Below are 21733 nucleotides of genomic sequence, written 5' to 3'. Positions count from 1 at the left end.
CAGACTTCAGTTGTGCAGCTCAACAGTTAAATGCCAGTCAGAGTACACATAGGTTCAGTTTTGTAAATCATACTATAAAGACGGTAAATATGCCAAAAGTACGTCATTCAGTCAATTTAAAATCAAAACTAACAAGTTACATTTCAGAATTTAAAGAAGATGGTTTATCAACTGACAATAAAATATTATTTTGTAATTTGTGTCAGTGTGCAGTATCATCTACACAAAAGTTCCTGGTGCAACAACACATTACAACTAGTAAACATCAGGCCAACAAACAACTAAATTCCAAGCAGAGACAATTGTTTTTAACACAACCAACAACATCGAATGTAAGATCTGAGTTTAACATCGACCTGTGCCGCTCTCTCATCTCTGCTGATATTCCTCTCTACAAACTAAAGAATAAGGTCTTCAGGGAATTCCTTGAAAAATATACTCAACATACAATCCCGGATGAGTCAACACTTAGGAAGACGTATGCTCCATCCATCTACGATGAGACAATACAGAAGATAAGAGATGAAATTAAAGATAGTTCAATTTGGGTTTCCATTGATGAGACTCCCGACAAAGAAGGTAGACTTGTTGGTAATGTAGTTATCGGTTTGTTAAGTGAACAATATTCTGAACGAATTCTTTTACATTGTGATGTTCTAGAAAAGTGCAATAACAAAACTATAGTTAAACTGTTCTACGAAGCTATGGGTATCCTGTGGCCAAAGGGTATTATGTACGATAATGTGTTATTCTTTATTAGCGATGCTGCCCCTTATATGGTCAAAGCTGGACAAGCATTATCTGTTGTATATCCTAAATTGACTCATTTTACTTGTGTGGCGCATGCATTTCATCGTGTGGCAGAAGTGGTCAGAGACAATTTCCCTAAAGTAGATTTGTTGATTTCATCAGTGAAAAAAGTATTTCTCAAAGCTCCCAGTAGAGTTAACGTGTTGAAAGAAATGTACCCTGAAATTCCATTGCCACCAAAGCCAATTTTAACTAGATGGGGTACATGGCTAGAAGCAGTTGAATATTATGCCGAACATATAGACTCTATTAACAATGTTCTCCTTGCATTGGACTCTGAAGATGCAGTCTCAATTGATACTGCGAAAACAGTTACCTGTGACATAAGTGTGAAGAATGACTTAGCTCACATTCAGCATACATTTTCATGCATCATAAAAACGCTCAAAAGTCTCCAAAATAGGCACCTTTCACTATCTGAAAGTTTTGAAATTATAAATAGTACTGTGGAACAACTGAATCGTGGTAGAGGTAAAGTTGCAGATGCAGTAAGAGCTAAGGTGGACACTGTACTTTCAAAAAACCCTGGATATGAAGAACTACAAAAGGTTGTTGCTGTGATGAGTGGTGAATCAACAGTGAAGATTAACTTGGACTTATCCCCAGCAGACATTGTGAAATTGAATTATGTACCAGTTACTTCTTGTGACGTCGAACGCTCTTTTAGTCAGTATAAATCTATCCTCAGAGACAATAGAAGAAGATTCACTTTTCAGCACTTGAAAGAAATGTTTGTAACCTATTGTTATGGTAACAGACAATAAAAATTGTGTTTTGTTGAAACTACATTGGAAGATAAGGTACGTCCATTATATTTTTTGTTTAGTTTGATTAAAATGTACCAATATTTAACGTACATAGTCATTTTTTTATAATTTTTAAGTCCATATTTAATTCCATATTTTGGTAAAAATCCATATTTAATTCCATATTTTGGTAAAAATAACTACATATATATTTACATATTTCATATATTTTTAGTCCATATAAATCCGTTCCCTGGTGATGAACAAATGGAAAAGCCGTATTTAACAAACTGTTGAAGGTTTAATAGTCGTTAAGTGTTCTAACAATACTTGGACAAACCGGCCATTAGAGTTATATTAGGGAAAAGTAATTATTTCTGTCACAAATATTAAAATCTGAGTTCCCAGAAGGTGATAAAAATAGAATCAAGCCACCGGCATAGCTCAGGCAGTAGTGAATTTGCCTGTTGATCCATGGTTGCACTCAGGCGTGGGTTCGATTCTCACTTGGACTAATTACCTGCTTGTTTTTTTCCGAGGTTTTCACCAACTGTAATGCCAATGTCAGATATGTCGTCACCGAAGTTTTGACAAATTTTAATGATGGAATAAATTGGTAGTGTGTGCTAGTGTCCTGAAATGTTCGAACATGAGAGAGGCAACCAGGATATTACAAATTTCGTCTTATTTCATATGAGAAACTAATCGCAAGATCTGTGTCAAAATCCTAAGTGGTTAAATCATGAAGGGATGCATATAAAGAGAAGGCATATGTCACTGTTGATAGTGATTCGTCCGTTGGATGGGGACGTTAAGCCTGGCGGCCTCCTTGGTGCTATTCAACAGGAGTAGGCTACATGCCGGCACCAGGCTTCTCCTTCTCCCTTCCTCACATTCATCACCACCCTCACCCATTCCCTACAATACACTTACATATACACTCACCCTACACTCTTCACAGATATACATCATGCATAATGTGGCCTGCCCAAGTGGTGTGCAACTTGAAAATGGGTCACAGTCTGTTATCTATCCGCAGTATGTGGAACCCGAATCATGTTAAGTGAAGTGGGTAGGCATTAGACCCACACAAACACATATCAAAATTAAATGTGAGTTTATACATCATTTTCACACTGCAATTAATATGACTATTACTGATTACATTCATTCACTCTTCCATTTATTGTGATCTGTATATGCCTGATAGGGAAACTGTTCATGAACTCACATTCAGTCCTCCCCTCAAATTGCATTCAGATAAACAAATATATAATTATTTCCCCATACTACAGCAACTGTTGTTGCGAAAACTTATTTATAACTAGCTGTACTCGTGCGCTCCGCTGCACTTGTTAGAAATAAATATAAAGTAATTACATAATTAAAATAGGACATCTGGTCCAGGGAACATTCGTGTTTGATAGAAGGATAAATCGTTTAATATGTCACTTAATTTAAATTGTATTTAAATAATTAAAATGCGATCATTTTGGTCCAGAGACCACTCATTTATTGCAATGATAATTTCTTTAACATATTTTTTAATTGTTATTACATGCAAATCTATACTAATAATAAATCTGTAGCCGAATTTTTTCTGGTAATTTTCGATTTTCCAAAAATAATTGGTCCTAACATATATAATAATTAACCACCCTGAAACCGAAAATCGCTTTTTTGAAATTTTTGTTTGTATGTCTGTCTGGATGTTTGTTACCTTTTCTCGCGATAATGGCTGAACGGATTTCGATGAAATGTAGAATATAAATTAAGTTCGTTGTAACTTAGATTTTAGGCTATATGGCACTCAAAATACATTATTTAAAAGGGGGGTTATAAGAGGGCCTGAATTAAATAAATCGAAATATCTCGCTTATTATTGACTTCTGTGAAAAATGTTACATAAAAAAAGTTTCTTTAAAAATCATTTCCGATAAGTTTTATCCCTTGCAAAATTTTGATAGGACTGATATTTAATGAGATAAATGAGTTTTAAAATTAAAATAAGTGCCATCTAAGGCGCTGTAATGAAATAAAAAACAAATGACTTCGTCTATAAGGGGCCTTGGACAACAACAATCGAAAACTATGAAACATAGCCTACAGAGAATGTTTCTGTGTTTGTATGAAGCAATATCGGAAGCTAAATTAACTGATTTGTATAATTAATTATTATTTCACCATTTGAAAGTGTAGTTTCTCTAGATGGACATCATGCTATAATGTTATTACAGTATCTTCTGAGTGAATTGAGGACAGGTAAGATTAAAATAGCTTCTTATGCACAGAAAACTTGATAGGCTATTCTGTATATTCGTTTCCTTTTATTTCTTAAAATAATGTTTATGTAAGTTACATCCGTTGTCAACACACTTATTATATAATATAATATTATTTAAGTTATTTGAAGAATTCAGAACCATAGTGGGTCAAGTGCCATTTACTGAATATGTAGAAAACAAGGGTTAAAATTAAGTTACCATAATTCAATGGAAACATATAGCAAGTAAAATAAAGTATACACATTAAATCTAAATGATGTCAATGTTCATTAAACTATGGTTGCATGTAATAACAATTAAGAAACATGTTAAAGAATTGTCATTGCACAAAATGAGTGGTCTCGGGACCAAAATGATCGCATTTTAATTATTTAAATACAATTTAACTTGAGTAATATATTAAACGATTTATCCTTCTATCAAACACGAATGTTCCCTGGATCAAATGTCCTATTTTAATTATGTAATTACTTTATATTTATTTCTAACAGGTGCAGCGGAGTGCACGGGTATGGCTAGTAATTAAAATATGATCATTTGGTTCAGAGAACATCCGTTTTTGGTGCAATTTGGTCCCATCAAAATTTTGCTTGGGATGAAATGTATGGGAAATAATTTTTAAAGAAACTTTTGTTATGCAACATTTTTCACAAAAATCAATAATAAGCGAGATATTTCGGTTTATTTAATTCAGACCCCCTTATAACCCCCCTTTTAAATAAAGTATTTTGAATGCCATATAGCCTAAAATCTAACTTACAACGAACTTAATTTATATTACAATTTTCATCAGGCAGCGAAGTTCGAGATAACGCCGAGATCTAGTAGGCTCTGAGGATGGTGTGAAGATGCACCGAAACAGCTGGAAGCCACACATGCTTACACAATTATCACGAGTAAGATCGCCATTTAATGAATTATTCATTTGTTTTTATTTAATTGCAGTGCCTTAGATGGTGATATTTTAATTTTAAAACTCATTTATCTCATTAAATATCAGTCCTATCAAAATTTTGCATAGAATAAAACTTTTCGGAAATTACCTTTAAAAAAACTTTTGTTATGTAATATTTTTCATGAAAATTAATAATAAGGGAGATATTTCGATTTAATTCAAGCCCCCTTATAACCCCCCTTTTAAATAAAGTATTTTGAATGCCATATAGCCTAAAATCTAAGTTACAACGAACTTAATTTATATTTCAATTTTCATATAAATCGGTCCAGCCATTATCGCGTGAAAAGGTAACAAACATCCAGACAGACAGACATACATGCAAACAAAAATTTCAAAAAAGCGATTTTTGGTTTCAGGATGGTTAATTATACATGTTAACACCAATTATTTTTGGAAAATCGAAAATTACCAGAAAAAATTTTGGCTACAGATTTATTATTAGTATAGATGTTGCATTAAGAAACAGTGGCACATAATTGGAGAGAATAGTTGAGTTGTCTTCTTCCGTAAATCTTTATCCCCTGATGTGAAATGCGAAATACAAAGCAAGGTCGTGCACACAACGTGCTGCACCTGCTGAGTGAGCACTATCTTCTCAAGGCCAGAGTCTAATCAACTTTTCGATAATCTTTTATTAAGCCTTCAATTTCGTAAACTTAGTTAGTATGGGCATGTATTTTTTTATATTTATATATCTACTGTGGAGCTCTAGCAATGTGGGTAATTTTAGGGAAGGTTTCGACATGAGCTCGTAGCAGTTCACAGAAATGTCTTGGTCGGGGAATAATTTTCTTAAGTCCACTGGCAATCACTAAGAAACACCTTATATTGAATATTAGTAAACATAATGTCTTCATGCTTGATTATATAAGGCATAGGAATGTCACAGTCTATTTTTATTTGTTTTTTCTTTAATTACAGCTAAAGAAGACGATCCTCTTAACTCTATTATGCCTCCAGATGAAGGACAAAACAACTATTCACCAAATGCCGTGAAGATCAAACCAGTGGAGGATGTGTGATTCTTCTGAGAGCCAGGTATATTTTGTTAATGTTTCTTCTTCATTCCTACAGATTAAGCAGACATGTTTTGAATTTTGAGGGTGACAATGAATGAGGATGGTATACAGTAATATAATTGTAAAGCTTCACTTAACATTCCTTTCTTACTATAGAGGTTATTCACAGAAGAAGAGATATTCCAAAAATGAAGCAGTTGTAAAATGTAATGATAAGAGAAATTGAGATACTGAGAAAAAGTTCACCATAGACACTTTGTTCACCATAATTCTCAAATAATCTATTAAGGAACAAGCTCCAATCCACGTGTGAGAAGCCATCAGCCAATGGACTGACATGGAGAGTGTCACATCAGAGTCATAAATTTATTTGGAAATCTTTTTGGTCAGATTACATTAGAGATAATAGGACACGTATTTAGACAATAGCTTGCTCACAAAAAATAAAATATAGCCTACTATATACTACAATGCTTCTGAGCCAACTAGACAGGGAAATTGGTCGGCCACTTATCTGATAGGTTCCTACATGTCCACTGCTAGGAGGGGATGTAAGCATTCAACATTGACAGTGTTCATTTGGCTGTGATTGAGTGAAGGTCGTTCATTCTGTCAGTTGTGCAGAAATGGTAAACAGATATTTGTTAAAGGAATGTATATACATATACAATACGTACACAAGAAATAGGAAAACATGTACAACCAGGCGAAAATTCAGACGTAAATATTCTGCCAGGCCAGACCCTCTAGTCATTCTCTTTGTGCACGAGCAGTATGCAAGAACAGATCCAAAGACATTGGAAAGATAGATAGGCTATTGTCACTAAATGCTGAAGCACCTCTGTTGCTACTCCTACCTGACAGGTTACACACTCCCTATTCTTACTGTGTGACAATGCTACCTACGTTTTATACTTACTAACCATTATTGGTTGTAGAATATATAATTTATTTCCAAGAAATAGTCTGCCCAGGCATCCTGGGTTGCCAAAAACACAGAATAACATACATATAAAAATAATAACGATTACAGTAAAATAGATGAGTCAAATTGAAATGTGAACTAGGAGCTTAAATTTAAGAAATAATAAATTTGTAGATATATTGTAACAATCACACACTAACGGATAGAAAGGGGGGGGGGGGAATTATGATATTCCATATAAATGATTTTTCAGAATCGCCACAGACCCTTTAATGCTAGAAGTAATTATTTTTGGAATGATGTCATGGAGTCTAAATGTTTTGATAGTGTTTACAGTTGATCGTGGGATGGTGCCCCTCGCTCCGATCATTAAACCATGTACTTTCCAGGTGCCTTCCATCTGATATTTTCTCGAAAATACGGAATAATAGGCTCATAGTGGAACCTAAATTTTGATAAATGGAAGATATATTAGAATGAATTGAGAAACAGTTAAAGCTTTGAAAAAAACACACCAGGTTTTATTGCTTTGGGAATTATAATTATATTAGTACTATATGAATCACCTACGATATATGACATTTGTGTTAGAGCAATTGAGTGATTCACAATTTGAGTCTGGTTTTAATACTTTACATTGTGCATACTAAGAGTTAAGGGAGGTTTTACTTGTTGCAGTTATTACAAGCATAAAAAGTGCCAAGAATCTGCATTCAACCCCAAATACATTAGTTCACAGTGTCATAAAAACGTAAAGCTTGTTAAAAAGCATTGTGTATTGGTTCATAATCATTATTTTGTATATTGAAAAAACTTAAGCTATAAAATTGTGACAAATAATCCAATCTTACGATGTTTCGTTTCGGTAAGCATCTATGTTATGTTTCTCAACATTTCTCCCAGTCTCAGTTTTATTATTGAAAACATTGAGACATGTGCCCTTTCATTTCTTATATATTCTGACCTAAAAATGAGTCATGGATGACGAAAAATGGTATTTTGTATGTACTTATTTCTCTTTTCTTTAAAGACTCTAGGCCTATGGAGGACAAGTTTGAGGAATGTATCGTTTTCTTTCTTATGCACTTTCACTAAAAAAACTCCCAAACAAAACTGTGATATTGATGTGACAACCTCTCCATGTGAGCTACATTTGTATTTACATGCTTGGTATTTGACACTTACGTCAATTAGATTTCATTTAGTTTTGTTTCTTGATAAGCAATGTGATTCATATGAAATTGAATTTTTAATAATTTTTATGTAGTTTTATACATTTGTTGACACCAGAATCAATTTGTCCTGACTGTCTTGCCTATACAATGCCTGAGTTTCGTGGGTTAAAACACAGCAAAATCAATGATTTTTAAAAGATGATAAACTTCTTAGCATGGCTTCCTTCAGGAGGGAAGTAAAGTTGGAAAGTCTGTGTCCTATATTTATGGCATGTGAAAGATTCCTGTACCTAATAAAAGGGATCTTGGCAGTCGGCCACATCTCCCCCATGTCGAAGTTTGATGCTGAGTAACATAATATACTGTTAAAAGAGACATTAAATAAAATACTGTTAATTGACCAGAGCCAAAAATCTATTTGGTTGATATGTGATGAATAAAGAGCGAAAAAATATGAAAACAAATTTGGACAAAATATGAAAGAATAGTAAATTCCCTTTAAAAAATATTAATGTATCCTGCAGGAAGCATGATGCGAAATGGACATCTGTTGGTGCTGTTAACTCAGTACAAGCAAGTCTGCTACACAAGTCCTGAAATTCAACTACAAATATCAAAAGTAAGCAACACCCAAACCCCGAAGATAGCATTAAAGCAAATAAATAACAATGAAATGTAAGCCCTTCCTCCAGTTTAGAAACTGGCTCTTCCCACGCATATCTATCTCATTGTCGACTTGTAGAGACATTTTGTGCAAAACTGTGTCAACATAAGTTAATTTGTAAAGAACAGCAAATCTGGAGATGATTTGAGAGAGCACTTATTGTTGAATAATAAAGGGAACCGACAACCAATGCTACAGTTTTAAAGTTTAAAGGCCGATTTGTTGTAGGCGTCATTTATTGGGGTAACACCAGTTTATTTTATTGGGTAGGGGGCCCCTAATAAAAACTTATCGGCAAATTCACAAATACAGGATTTGTCAGTTAGATAATAGGTGCTATATAGCAGGGAAATAAAACTGAAAATAGCAGTGCTTTCCTTGTCATAAGTGAGGGTACCATTGTTGAGAATTCAGCCACGACCTGCATTTTGTATATGTTTTCGTAATTTATTGAGGACATGTTACAAGTATTAGTGTGTGAGAAATTAAACTTGATACAAGAAAATGTTTAGGCCTACATATAAAAGTGAGTATTCATAGATGTCATTCAGTCGAATCTCAATTCAGCTACACTTTACATTTGGCTACGATTATACTGCTACAAGTTACATGACTAAAAATTAAGTTTAAGTTGAGCTGAATTTGGTTATGGTTGGTAATGCTTGGGTCTGTACAGTATACTAGACACTGGCTCTGATACTTTAATAGGTTCCTTGTGATTGGATAATTTTATTTTAACGTGGTATGGCATTGGGTATGACACATGTTATTTGTCCCTTGAGAAAATTGAAACTCGTCTAAAATTTTCAAGTATAATGGGAATACATCAAAAGGAGGACTCAGTGTTGGGAATAATTCCCAATTACTTACTTACTTACTTACTTACAAATGGCTTTTAAGGAACCCGAAGGTTCATTGCCGCCCTCACATAAGCTCGCCATCGGTCCCTATCCTGTGCAAGACCAATCCAGTCTCTATCATCATATCCCACCGCCCTCAAATCCATTGTAATATTATCCTCCCATCTACGCCTCGGCCTCCCTAAAGGTCTTTTTCCCTCCGGTCTCCCAACTAACACTCTATATGCATTTCTGGATTCGCCCATACGTGCTACATGCCCTGCCCATCTCAAACGTCTGGATTTAATGTTCCTAATTATGTCAGGTGAAGAATACAATGCGTGCAGTTCTGCGTTGTGTAACTTTCTCCATACTCCTGTAACTTCATCCCGCTTAGCCCCAAATATTTTCCTAAGCACCTTAACCTATGTTCCTCTCTCAGAGTGAGAGTCCAAGTTTCACAACCATACAGAAGAACCGGTAATATAACTGTTTTATAAATTCTAACTTTCAGGTTTTTTGACAGCAGACTGGATGATAAAAGCTTCTCAACCGAATAATAACACGCATTTCCCATATTTATTCTGCATTTAATTTCCTCCCGAGTATCATTTATATTTGTTACTGTTGCTCCAAGATATTTGAATTTTTCCACCTCTTCGAAGGATAAATCTCCAATTTTTATATTTCCATTTCGTACAATATTCTGGTCCCGAGACATAATCATATACTTTGTCTTTTCGGGATTTACTTCCAAACCGATCGCTTTACTTGCTTCAAGTAAAATTTGCGTGTTTTCCCTAATTGTTTGTGTATTTTCTCCTAACATATTCACGTCATCCGCATAGACAAGAAGCTGATGTAACCCGTTCAATTCCTAACCCTGCCTGTTATCCTGAACTTTTCTAATGGCATATTATAAAGCGAAGTTAAAAAGTAAAGGTGATAGTGCATCTCCCTGCTTTAGCCCGCAGTGAATTGGAAAAGCATCAGATAGAAACTGACCTATACGGACTCTGCTGTATGTTTCACTGAGACACATTTTAATTAATCGAACTAGTTTCTTGGGAATACCAAATTCAATAAGAATATCATATAATACTTCCCTCTTAACCGAGTCATATGCCTTTTTGAAATCTATGAATAACTGATGTACTGTACCCTTATACTCCCATTTTTTCTCCATTATCTGTCGAATACAAAAATCTGATCAATAGTCGATCTATTACGCCGAAAACCGCACTGATGATCCCCAATAATTTCATCTACGTACAGAGTTAATCTTCTCAAAAGAATATTGGACAAAATATTGTACGACGTCAACAAAAGTGATATTCCTCGAAAGTTACCAGAATACTCTACAATTAATATGAAATTTCATATTTTTCCGCTCCCTCCTGATGAATTTGCTGGCTAGTGATCAGGAAAATGTCTGCTTTATGATACAAAAAAAATTTTCTTTTGAATAACCTAATATAATAGAAATTTTCAATTTTTCTCACCTCATGGAGCACTGAACAAAATGCTAAATTTATCATGCTATACACTAGTGACAGTAATTCTGGAAACTTTTTGCGTTTGTACTGAATTATCATAACATCCTGTATTTGTTTATACATTAATACTAAAATGTTATTCTTGACTGATTTGTTAATTTTGGGGTTATAATAAATATATTACCCCTATATTAAATCCTTAATATTTTAACAATAAATAATCATTACTATGCGGGGAATTATGTTCTTGTCATTTAAGATGTAAATATTAATTTCAGATTTCATTATAATTTTCCATTATTTACTGTAATAAAAATTGGTCCAATGTTTATTTTGTGTCAAGATTATTGATGTTCAGTAGGAGCATTGTTGAGCAGTAGGGACATTATTAGTGTATTTCTTTCATTACTTCAGTATTACTTCACTCCGTTAAGAGCTAAAATTATTTCCAAGTATTATTTTAACTGGGTCCTTTTAATGAATGTGTTTTAAATTCTCTCTTTTCAGCATAAATATAATGTGATTCTGTAGCTAGAGACCACAAATTTCAGAATAATATTGTAACTTACTTACAATTTGTCTTGAACATTTATTCACATATACCATCAACCATGTAAAGCAGTATCTGCTCATAGCCAATGCTGAAAACATTCCCCTTCCACACTTCCGTCCAAATTGTGGAATACTGATTTTCTTAAAGTGGCATCAGTAATGGCTGCAGTCTCTTGACATATAGCCTATTTCAGGGCTTCGATTGTGCGGGGTTTATTTCTGTATACTTTTCCCTTCAATAAACCCCAAAGAAAGATGTCTGGTGACATTAGAGTGGAAGATTTTTTGACCAAAATATTTTTTAGATAATTCTGTTTCCAAAAAACTTTCATGCTTTCATTTGAATTGTGAGATGTGGCACCGTTTTGCTGGAAATATCTCTCAGTCAGTTCATCTCTGTTCTGATTGACAGACTGTCAAGATTCTGTTTTATGTTATTGAAGGTATGCATATATAAATTTACAAGACAATCTGTAAGTAAATGACAATTCTATTGAAAGTTCGGGGCCTGTAGCGAGACAATCAGTTTATGTGTATGATTGTGTATAAGTAGGCCTATGTATTTTCTTATTTTTAATTAAACTTTACTTCATTCCTTAATTTTTTTTAATGTGACAGTATAATGACCTTGTTATGACTACATTGTTTTTTATTCTGTGATGTAAATTCCTGGAGTAGGGAGCAGATGACTCTGGCAGGGAGAATGTTATGTCTTTGCAAGAGAAATGACTAGAAAATAACTGTTTCTTGTACAATAATTTAACCTTTAAGACATCGATTATTTAATTTGCTAAGCAATATGTCCAATGAGATAGTATTTGTCATTTAATAATAACTCTTTTTTTTTTTAATCTAGATTTATTGTCTCACAAGCAAACCTTCTGATGGGAGCAGATAAAAAAGTTAAATTTTTTTTTTCACCATGTTAATAATGTCAAAAGAAGTGCTTATACAAATTTTGGCCACGCAATTGCAAGGGCCGTAAAAGAATAAGTTCGCCAGGGGTCATTAACAAAAGAAAACACTATTTTATTGGAAAAATTGATTAGAACAGGCACAGCAATTGTTGAGCTATTTTTCAACATATTTCCCACTGCAATTGAGACATTTGTCATAATAATTATTATCATGGGATCGACAGAGAGGTCCACACCTGTGGAGTATCGGTCAGCGCGTCTGGCTGCGAAACCAGGTGGCCCGGGTTCGAATCTCGGTCGGGGCAAGTTACCTGGTTGAGGTTTTTTCCGGGGTTTTCCCTCAACCCAATACGAGCAAATGCTGGGTAACTTTCGGTGTTGGACCCCGGACTCATTTCACTGGCATTATCACCTTCATATCATTCAGACTCTAAATAACCTAGATGTTGATACAGCGTTGTAAAATAACCCAATAAAATAAAATAAATCAACAGAGAGGTGCAGACATTTCTCTAACACTGGTTCCGATCCTAGGCAGCTGACTTCTACGACATAAGGATACAAAAATTGATCCCGTGGTATGATAAATGTCTCAATTTCAGTGGGAGATATGTTGACAAATAGCGCAACAATTGTTGTATCTGTTTCAATAAATCTTTGCATGCAATTGTGCTTTTTTTCTGTAAACGGCCCCAGGGAAAATCACTTTCTGGATGGCCTCGTAATTGCAGTCAAGTGGCCAAAATTTGTATAAGCACTTCTTTTGTCATTATTAACAGTGGAAGAAGAAAAGTTCACTTTTTTATTTGCCCCCATTAGAATGTTTGCTTGTCAGATGGTCAATTCAAATATTTATGTGTGTCTGTGGTTATTTCTTTACCTTTATTTCAGAAAAATCTACAATTGAAGACCTCTCCGGATTAAGGATGTAACCAACAAACCTCTTAATTCATGTTTCAGGAGAAAGGAAAATAAGTTCAGAGATATATCTCATTAGGCCTGTATTTACTACCACAACTATTTAACTAAACGAGGGTACAAATTTATTCTGCCATTGAATGCAATAATTTATTATTGTAAATAAATGCTTTAAAATTTCTTTTTCTACCTACATCACATATTTCAAGAACTTGATATTACATCCTTTAACCAGGGAGGTCTTCAATTCTTGCTTTTGCTTATTCACTACTTTGTGTTGCAAGAATTTAATCTTCAATAGAGCTTGTTTTATTTTATGTTCTTATCTAAAGATTTGATTCCAACTTTTGTAACTACTTAACCAGTGCTGAAACTTACAGAACTGAAGATAATTTCTTTTCTCACATTCTTATCTAAGTTTGTGTGTGTTGTGCTGTATTTATACTGAAATATAGGCACTTCACTGTTGAATATGTATTTATATACTGATTTATTTGTTTACAGAAATTTTTGTCAGTTCAAGAATCTGTATGGCTCGGACCTATAAATAAGAAGCCTTCCTTGTAAAATTATCACCATCATCGTAGTTTTTAGTATTATTATTGTTATTATATGTAAGACTGGCGTCCTACAGATTACCGAAGTATTACTGTGTTGACTGTGATGTTTGTAATATTTCATAACATTTTTGACAGCATGCTTTTCATTAATAATGTGTTCATATTATTTTTATATTAATTTTTATATTACTAAATTTCGTAAAATTTTACAGATATATATATCTATGTAATAAATTATATTAACCATACACAGGTACTAACAATGCAGACAAATTGATTGGGGCTGCCGTGTAAAGAGGAGCCAGATTTGCCAACTCTTTGATCTTGACTTTACATTCTAAGAAAAAACGATTTAATATATTTTTTTTAACTTAGCTTCATTTGTAATGTTTTTATGTGTATAAAGCCGGGAATATGTAGTACAAATTTTTAACTTGTTTATAATTCAGGTTTGTTGACGTAAAGGAACTGTGTTAAGTCATTAATTTCTCTTTGTTTGTCCTCCTCCACTTAGTGAAAATGATTGTCATAATCTCGTTATGTTATTAGTTCCAGAATTATTTCAGACAGAAGTTTTAGATGAGACCTTTAGATGTGTGAACAGTGTACAGACCCAGAAAGAAAATTCAGGTGGCCCAAATTTTGTTTCTGGGTCTGTATACATACAGAAGTTTGCTCTCCGTCCGTCTGTCCATCTAAAGCCGTGAAAATATATCAATAAAAGGAAAAATTTTGTGATCCATGTATCAAGATATTTCAGTATTCGATAATTTTAAGAGTTACTTTTAAGTTTCAACTCATATTCTTTTTTATTTAAGTGTTTATTAATATGCAGCAGAATATACTCCCATAAATCGACGTTCATGATTTATTTAAAAAATACATCATTATATGATTTATGAACAATTTATGTGTATTTTGTGCCTAAAATTTCGACTATATTTGTTTATAGTGACACAACATAACATGGAAATTGATGTATTTTGAGGAACTGTGTTACAAATTTTAATTACTTCCATTTGCAAAGCATTTGCCAATATTTATATATCACAGTTACTCTGTATGTATACTTTTGTGGCTGAGCAGTCATTGCTTTATTGTTATTTTGGATTATGTATTAGGCCTAGTTCTCTAGAGCTCATTCGTTTTATGTATGTAACATATGTGAATGGATTACTGGATAGTATTAGATTAAAGATCAAATTAGTTTACCTTTAACACAACAATATATAACATACGCTTATTTATTTTAAAGCTTTTTCAATGATAAAGATACCTAGTACCGTACAATATTTTTTATAAACTAAAAAATAGTAAGGAAGTGTGAGAAGATTGGTACCTTTTTGGACTTTCGAATTTAAAAAGTTGTTTGTGAGACTTTTTTAAGTGCGACCTGGACCAATGTCCTTCAGCATATATCAGTATCACATAGAAACATTGCAAGATAATAGTATTTGGTCTGATTAAGTGGTTTTACAATATAGTGCACATTTTCGTAGATAAGGGAAAGTTGAGACACAATTGATGGAAAGATGGGACACAACGTAAATTTAGAAAAATTAATTAAAATCCAGTGGAAATAAACATCACTTCAGTAATTACAAAAAGTTGTCAGAAAATATACGAAAATTATTAAATGAAATATCACGTTACAAAACAACCTTCATGGTTTATAATAATTTTCAGATTTGGAAAATGAACGCTGTTGTTTCTTGAAATGTCTGGCAGAAAGACAGTAAACATACCCAATCTGTTTAATTTCATTAGCTATTTCATATTGTGGTATTTTCTTTACTATGTCAGTTTCTTCTATATGTGAAATGTCCTTAACCTTTGCAGAGACGAGAATTAAAATGATGCACTAATTTAATTTTAATATTTTCATCCATAATTTTGTGTGTAAAGCATCGTAAATGACATCTCTGTTCTTATCGTGAAGTTGACTATTACACAGTTCAGATTATTAAAATTCTCTCTGTCATTATTAGTATCCACATAGGTAAACAGTCCTTCATCTAAGTCAACACAAATGTATTAATGTGTTCTTCATTGTTTTTTCACTGTTAGTTGAATGTAGGCCTACAAGTAATTTCTTCTTTCACTTTCACTTGCACTTCATTCTTGCTGTTAATTCAGTTACCACTGCATTATTTTGGATGTGTTGTAATAATCAGCTCTTATCCAGGTTTCTGTCCACTTTCTGTTCACATATGAGCGTCTGCCTTTGGGTATGGTCTGAGTTCTGTGGTGTAATTGCATCCTTTCTGTGTGTTATTTTAGTAATGGAACCTGGATTATTATTTTATTTAAGAAACTAAGAATTCTTGCTGAGTTACGTAGCGCATCCAGAAATTAAGGACAAGTTAGATGTAGAAAATTGTACATATAATTTTGTCACAGTACCTTATATTTAATGCACATTGTTGCTACACGTATTACACTATTTTTAAACATAGTCGCCATATTTACCGAGATGTTTATCGTATCATGACACTTTTTGTATTCATTTGTCGAAGAAACCACCAAGCTGTTCAGCCACACCTATATGTTTTCGCGAACCATTTGTGCCAACCTTCACTAATATTGTTGGTACAGTGGAGGTTGTGTCTTCCGCTGATTCCAGATCTCACATGGATAGCGAGGTGGTACCACTCTTCATCCCCTCCACCCAATGATATAAATATGTCTCCTTGAAGTAACAAAAGAACCTATTGATTCTTCATTTACATGATTTCGGAGTTTTTTCGAAAGATGTTGGACATGATGTAAATTCTCTGAACATGCTCTTAACTTTCTATAAAACTAATAACCGAGTGTAAATAATATAATTCCCAAGTTTATTTTAACAATAAGTATAATCGTATCGTTTCTTACACTCAGAACACTAGGCACATGAGATATTTTACTACAGGCCCTTCAGTAAGTTAAATTCACCAATTTGAAAAAGAATGATTTTATCATAGTTGCAACAGAAATTAAAGCAGTTGAAAAGAATCGCTACATTAACAGTGACTTTCTATTGTTACAGAATACATTGTTAACAGAACTGATTTATTTCACAGTAATTAGCGTAGATTTTATAAATGTTCTTTGTAGTAAAATTTAAAAAATATACAGGTACCTCTAAAGGTAGGGTGACTAGATGTCTTCTTTTATCCAGACATGTCCTCCTTTTTAGGCCTTTATCCGGAGTCCGGGTGGATTTAAAAAAAAATCAAGAAATGTCCTCCTTTTCGTTACTTGTATGCCTGATATTTTGAAACTATCTGATTTGACGCCTTTTTCAAGTAATTTTCCAGTAGGTGGCAGCAGCATCGATGGAATATCCTCTTTGCTAACATTCATAACTCTCTTTGCTCTTCCTTTTGATAATAATTATAGTTACCTTGGCTTTCATATGTAGCTATCTGTAAAATCTTTTTATATTATCATAAGTATGCTGTAATAAAATAAATATTGACATAATTTTAAATAAAATATAGGCCTAAGCCTAAATATAAATAGATATTTTCTGTCCTCTTTAATAATTATAGTTCCCTTGACTTTCATATGTAGCTAACTGTAAAATCATTATTATTAAGTTTAATCATAATTATTTTGTAATAAACAGATATTAACATACTTTTACGTTTGATATAAGCCTAAATCTGTACTGTATATTGACGTAATTTAAAGTATAATATAGGCCTAAACCTAAATCAAAGTAGGCTATTACATATTTTCTGTCCTCTTTTTTTCGAACAATGTCCTCCTTTTTGAAGCTTTGTGTCCTCTTTTTTATCGATGTGAATCTGGTCACCCTATCTAAAGGTGATTCGGAAGTGTCAATTCATGCAATAAATCTCCAATGCCATTTCCTCATATTTCCTTTGGCCATTACACTTTCACCATAAACAACAACATTGTGCCTGTAAATTTCTATTCCATTCTCATTTCTTTTCGTTTAAAATTCTTATCACTAATCACACTTTATGGGCAGCAGGATTTTCAGTTTTCATGTTCATTGTAAGTGTACACAGCAAAACAAGCAACTGCCGTAGAACAGTAACACACATGTATGTTGCACTTGATGCCGAGTAGACGACTTAATATGAAAAGAAAGTGTTAGCATTGCCTGCACTGCCACGATGCACAATCTCTATTTATTTTCTATTTGTGCCTCGGACATGATATCTCTGTTTCATTATGCATTCCTTACGAAGGGATAGGACTTTCAAGAAGCAGATAAGGCATTGTGTAGTGAAAGCTCGAGTTATAGTTTGATTTGATATGAATTCTATCTTTATTTACATTCATCTGTACATCACATGCAGAAATGCACTATATTTCCCTGTTTGTTTTCAGGGGAACGTATACACCTATATCTAAGGTTTGAAGCTTGTATGTACTAGGTGATCATTTTGTATGTGAAACATAAACAGTGGCTCTGCGATCTTTGTTGTTACTCTAGTCTATGACTAGAATAAGAGAGCACAGGTGACATAACAGTGGTGTGCTGTGTATTAACATTTAAGTAGTCTCGTGGGGGTCATGTTGGTTTGTATTATGTTTATGCTGCTGTCTACACTATCCAGCTTATCAGTACCGTCCTGAAAGGGTATTGGCAGTACGACTACATGATAACTTCCAGTTTATCACTGTCATTTGTTGCGTTAATTTAAATTTTCTAGGCTGGGGGTTCTGTTGACCCCCATGCAACTACTAATGTCATAAATTAGTCCACAAGTAGTATAATGTTATTTTTGTGATTCTGTACGTGAAATCTCTTACTGTAGAAGATTATGGCAAGTAATGATGCATATGAGCTAGAAGATTACATAGAACCAGGATATTTCATATTTTAATTCGTGTTTTTAATTGGGGGTCACTCTAACCCTCACACGACTACTAATGTTACAAATCAGTCCACAAGTATTATAGTGTTACTTTTGTGGTGTATATACATGCAAATTATTACTTAAGAATATATTGGCAAGTAATGACCCATATGAGCTAGAAAGTTTAGGTGGAACTATGAATTTTATATTTTAATTCGTATTTTTACTTGGGGGTCACTTTGACCCCCACGCAAGTACTTATGTCACAAAATAGTCCACAAGTACTTAAGTGTTAATACAAGCAACTGCTGTTCTACAAACAGGATGGTCGGGTAATAAAATGTGGAGGAAGAATAAGCATAAAAATCTTTCTTTCTTTGCGGAATGGTGTAGAATCATAAAATATATATTTTCTGATGACACAAAATCAATAACATTGAAGTAGAACAGTCAATAAAATTCCATTACACCCATACTTTGAACAGTTTACAGTATTGTTGGCTTTATTATTGTAATTAAATTTCGCTTTTAGGGTTTTGGAAACATGTGAAAGTGTCGGAAAATATAACAAAAAGTCCTCAACACTCATCCAATCTGTCTTCTGTGCAGCTCCAGAAGAAACTACAAGAACTCCATGTAACAAATAGTTTTTCAAGTTCTTGGAAATACATAAAAATGGTGGGAAGTAGTTTTCTACTACATTTATTGTAGATAAATCAATTCTCCAGATGTTATCAATTTGGTGTTTCTCAGCTACGACTCTTGAATGGAGTCTGGATGGTCATCATAAGTGTTTCACCTCACTTTTATATGAAATTCCACAAAAATTAAACTTTCAAATTGTCACAGAATTGTCCAGTGTTCATCTTCTCGAAACTATTACTTCATGTTAGACTGTTTGTGATTTTTGGATTGACAGAGAATGATTTGAATGTACAATATGCTTCCACTGATCTTCACTTGTAGACATAGGCCTATTCTTACTTTAGAACAGATTGACGAATATTTCATAAGCATTTCCTCTGATATTGTAAATAATTTAGTTTTTATAATGATACATATTTCTTTTTACTTTGTCTTCTAATATCTACACTTTACTAAATTTGTCATTTATTCTGGGAATGTTAAATTTTTCTGCAAGCTGCTCAAAATCACTGCTATTTCTGAATTCATTAACCACACATTCAAGCACATCTCCAATAATCCTATGTACTGTAAACATATTCATGGCGGAACAAATGAAAATGTTTATCCTTAACGTGATTAGAACCAATACTTTGAATGAAAAGGTATAGTTGAAACATTCTCTTTCTCTGTCCTCAGTTGAATGTCCCAACTCTTCTATGAAAACCACTGAGGAAAGAACAGTATATATCTGGGTAATTCAATTGTTTTTCTCATTTTCATTAATATGAATAATGTAAATTTTCTAAAAATATAAATTTTAATATTATGTTATTTAAAAAAAATTTTAGACATTAAGGAAAAGCAGTAGTTTTTCCGTTCCTTTATATGTATACAAAAATGCCGTCATTAGCAGTGTTTCACTATTCTTTAACTTTCTCTTCTGTCAACCTAACAATTGAAATTCTTGCATAGTATGTACCAAATCACTCACACTTCCCTAAAGCATTTTTATACAAGGGTTGTTCGGAAAGTAACTTCCAATGGTTTATATAAAGTATAAGAAGCATTACAAAATAATTTGATTATATACAAAAAAAAATGTCTACATACATAAATTATTTTTTCATATAATCACCAATTGAATTCAGGCACTTGACGTTTTTGAGAAGCGAGCTTTTCACTTCACTCTGCAAAGAAGCCAGCCACCTGTGAATTGAGTCATTACTCTACATCATTTTTTAACTGTTCGTTGTCACTGTAGTTATGTGCACGTAACCAATGTTTCATGTGTCTGTAAAGGTAATGGTTTCTTGAAGAAAGGTCGGACTGTATTGTGAATGATCAAATGGTTCTTAACAAAATGTTCAAACAATTTGCAAATTGGGGTATGCCATGCATTGTGAATCGAAAAGCTGGCGGGAGTCAGCATGCCACACTTTTTTTTTTTTTTTTGCACTTTCAAATTGTTAGTTCAGACAATACACTACAGAGGTAATTGCATTTGCTTGTACTATAATGGCCCCCACGTCATAGCTGCCTGGTCTCTGGCATCATGTCTTGGAGTAGCAACATGAAATGAGCAGGTTCGAGCCTTCTTGGGGAAGAAAACTTCTCATGAAATTTTGGCCAGTGTGTGAGATCGGTGGCTACCCAGCATCGTGATGAATTTGGGGAGCTACATTGACTAGCAAAATTCAATTTTACAAGCCAGCTATAACAGCTGAAGAGATGTGCTACTCACACTAACCCCCATACTGGTTACATGATCATTCGCCTCTACTGAGGCATGTGGACATGAAGCGAACAATTGGCTGATAGGCCTTGATTCTCCATGGGCTCGCAAAAAGGATTTTTTCGTTTTTGTGCCATGTTATCAATAAACAGCCACTCATTTCATGACACAAATAACAGTTACTTTCTGCCAGTCAGAGTTTTTGTTAAACTTTCTAGATTTTTTTACGAATGAGTGTGCCTCCACTGTGTAGTCTACCTCTTTCATTTACAATTGACATAGGAAAACTGCATTACATTGCTCCTATCGAGGAATTTTTTTTATCTTGTTGTGGTATAATTCCACAAATGTGAGTCTTGAAGCAATTTCCTTTGTCTTGTGCGCGTTTATAAGCATCTTAGTGACCCATCAGACACAGGACTTGTGATACCTTAGTTTGTCTCTCACAATTTGATGTAGAATGCTAGGCGAAATTTTCAGAATAAGAAGTGAAAACTCGATTATTGTAAGACATCGATTTTTCCAAATATTTCTACACAAGTTCATCTGTTACAACAGAAAACCAGTCAGATCATACTTCACTATGAACATTTCTACTACTATTTCTAAACATCCTGCACCACTATCTTACACGTTCGTAAGTCATAACGATTAGTTCTTAAACCTGACTAAATTGATGTTGAATTTCTGTAG

The 21733-nt window shown here is 33.5% G+C and overlaps 1 protein-coding gene across 1 annotated transcript in view; it reads left to right on the top strand.

The window, feature by feature from the left end:
- The window catches only part of LOC138707796 (uncharacterized), a 38656-nt gene extending 21371 nt beyond the window's left edge, over positions 1-17285 (top strand). Inside the window, exons 4-5 of the mRNA XM_069837725.1 lie at positions 5721-5837; positions 13809-17285. Of these exons, the coding sequence (XP_069693826.1) occupies positions 5721-5821 (101 nt within the window). The 3' untranslated portion in view covers positions 5822-5837; positions 13809-17285. The remainder of the gene's footprint in view (positions 1-5720; positions 5838-13808) is intronic.
- The last annotated feature ends 4448 nt before the right edge of the window (positions 17286-21733 follow it).

The sequence above is a fragment of the Periplaneta americana genome, chromosome 10, assembly GCF_040183065.1.
Source record: "Periplaneta americana isolate PAMFEO1 chromosome 10, P.americana_PAMFEO1_priV1, whole genome shotgun sequence".
In the NCBI taxonomy this organism is placed as follows: Eukaryota; Metazoa; Arthropoda; class Insecta; order Blattodea; family Blattidae; genus Periplaneta; species Periplaneta americana.
The sequence above is the reverse complement of the archived record's forward strand: the minus strand, read 5'-3'. Positions and strand labels throughout refer to the sequence as shown.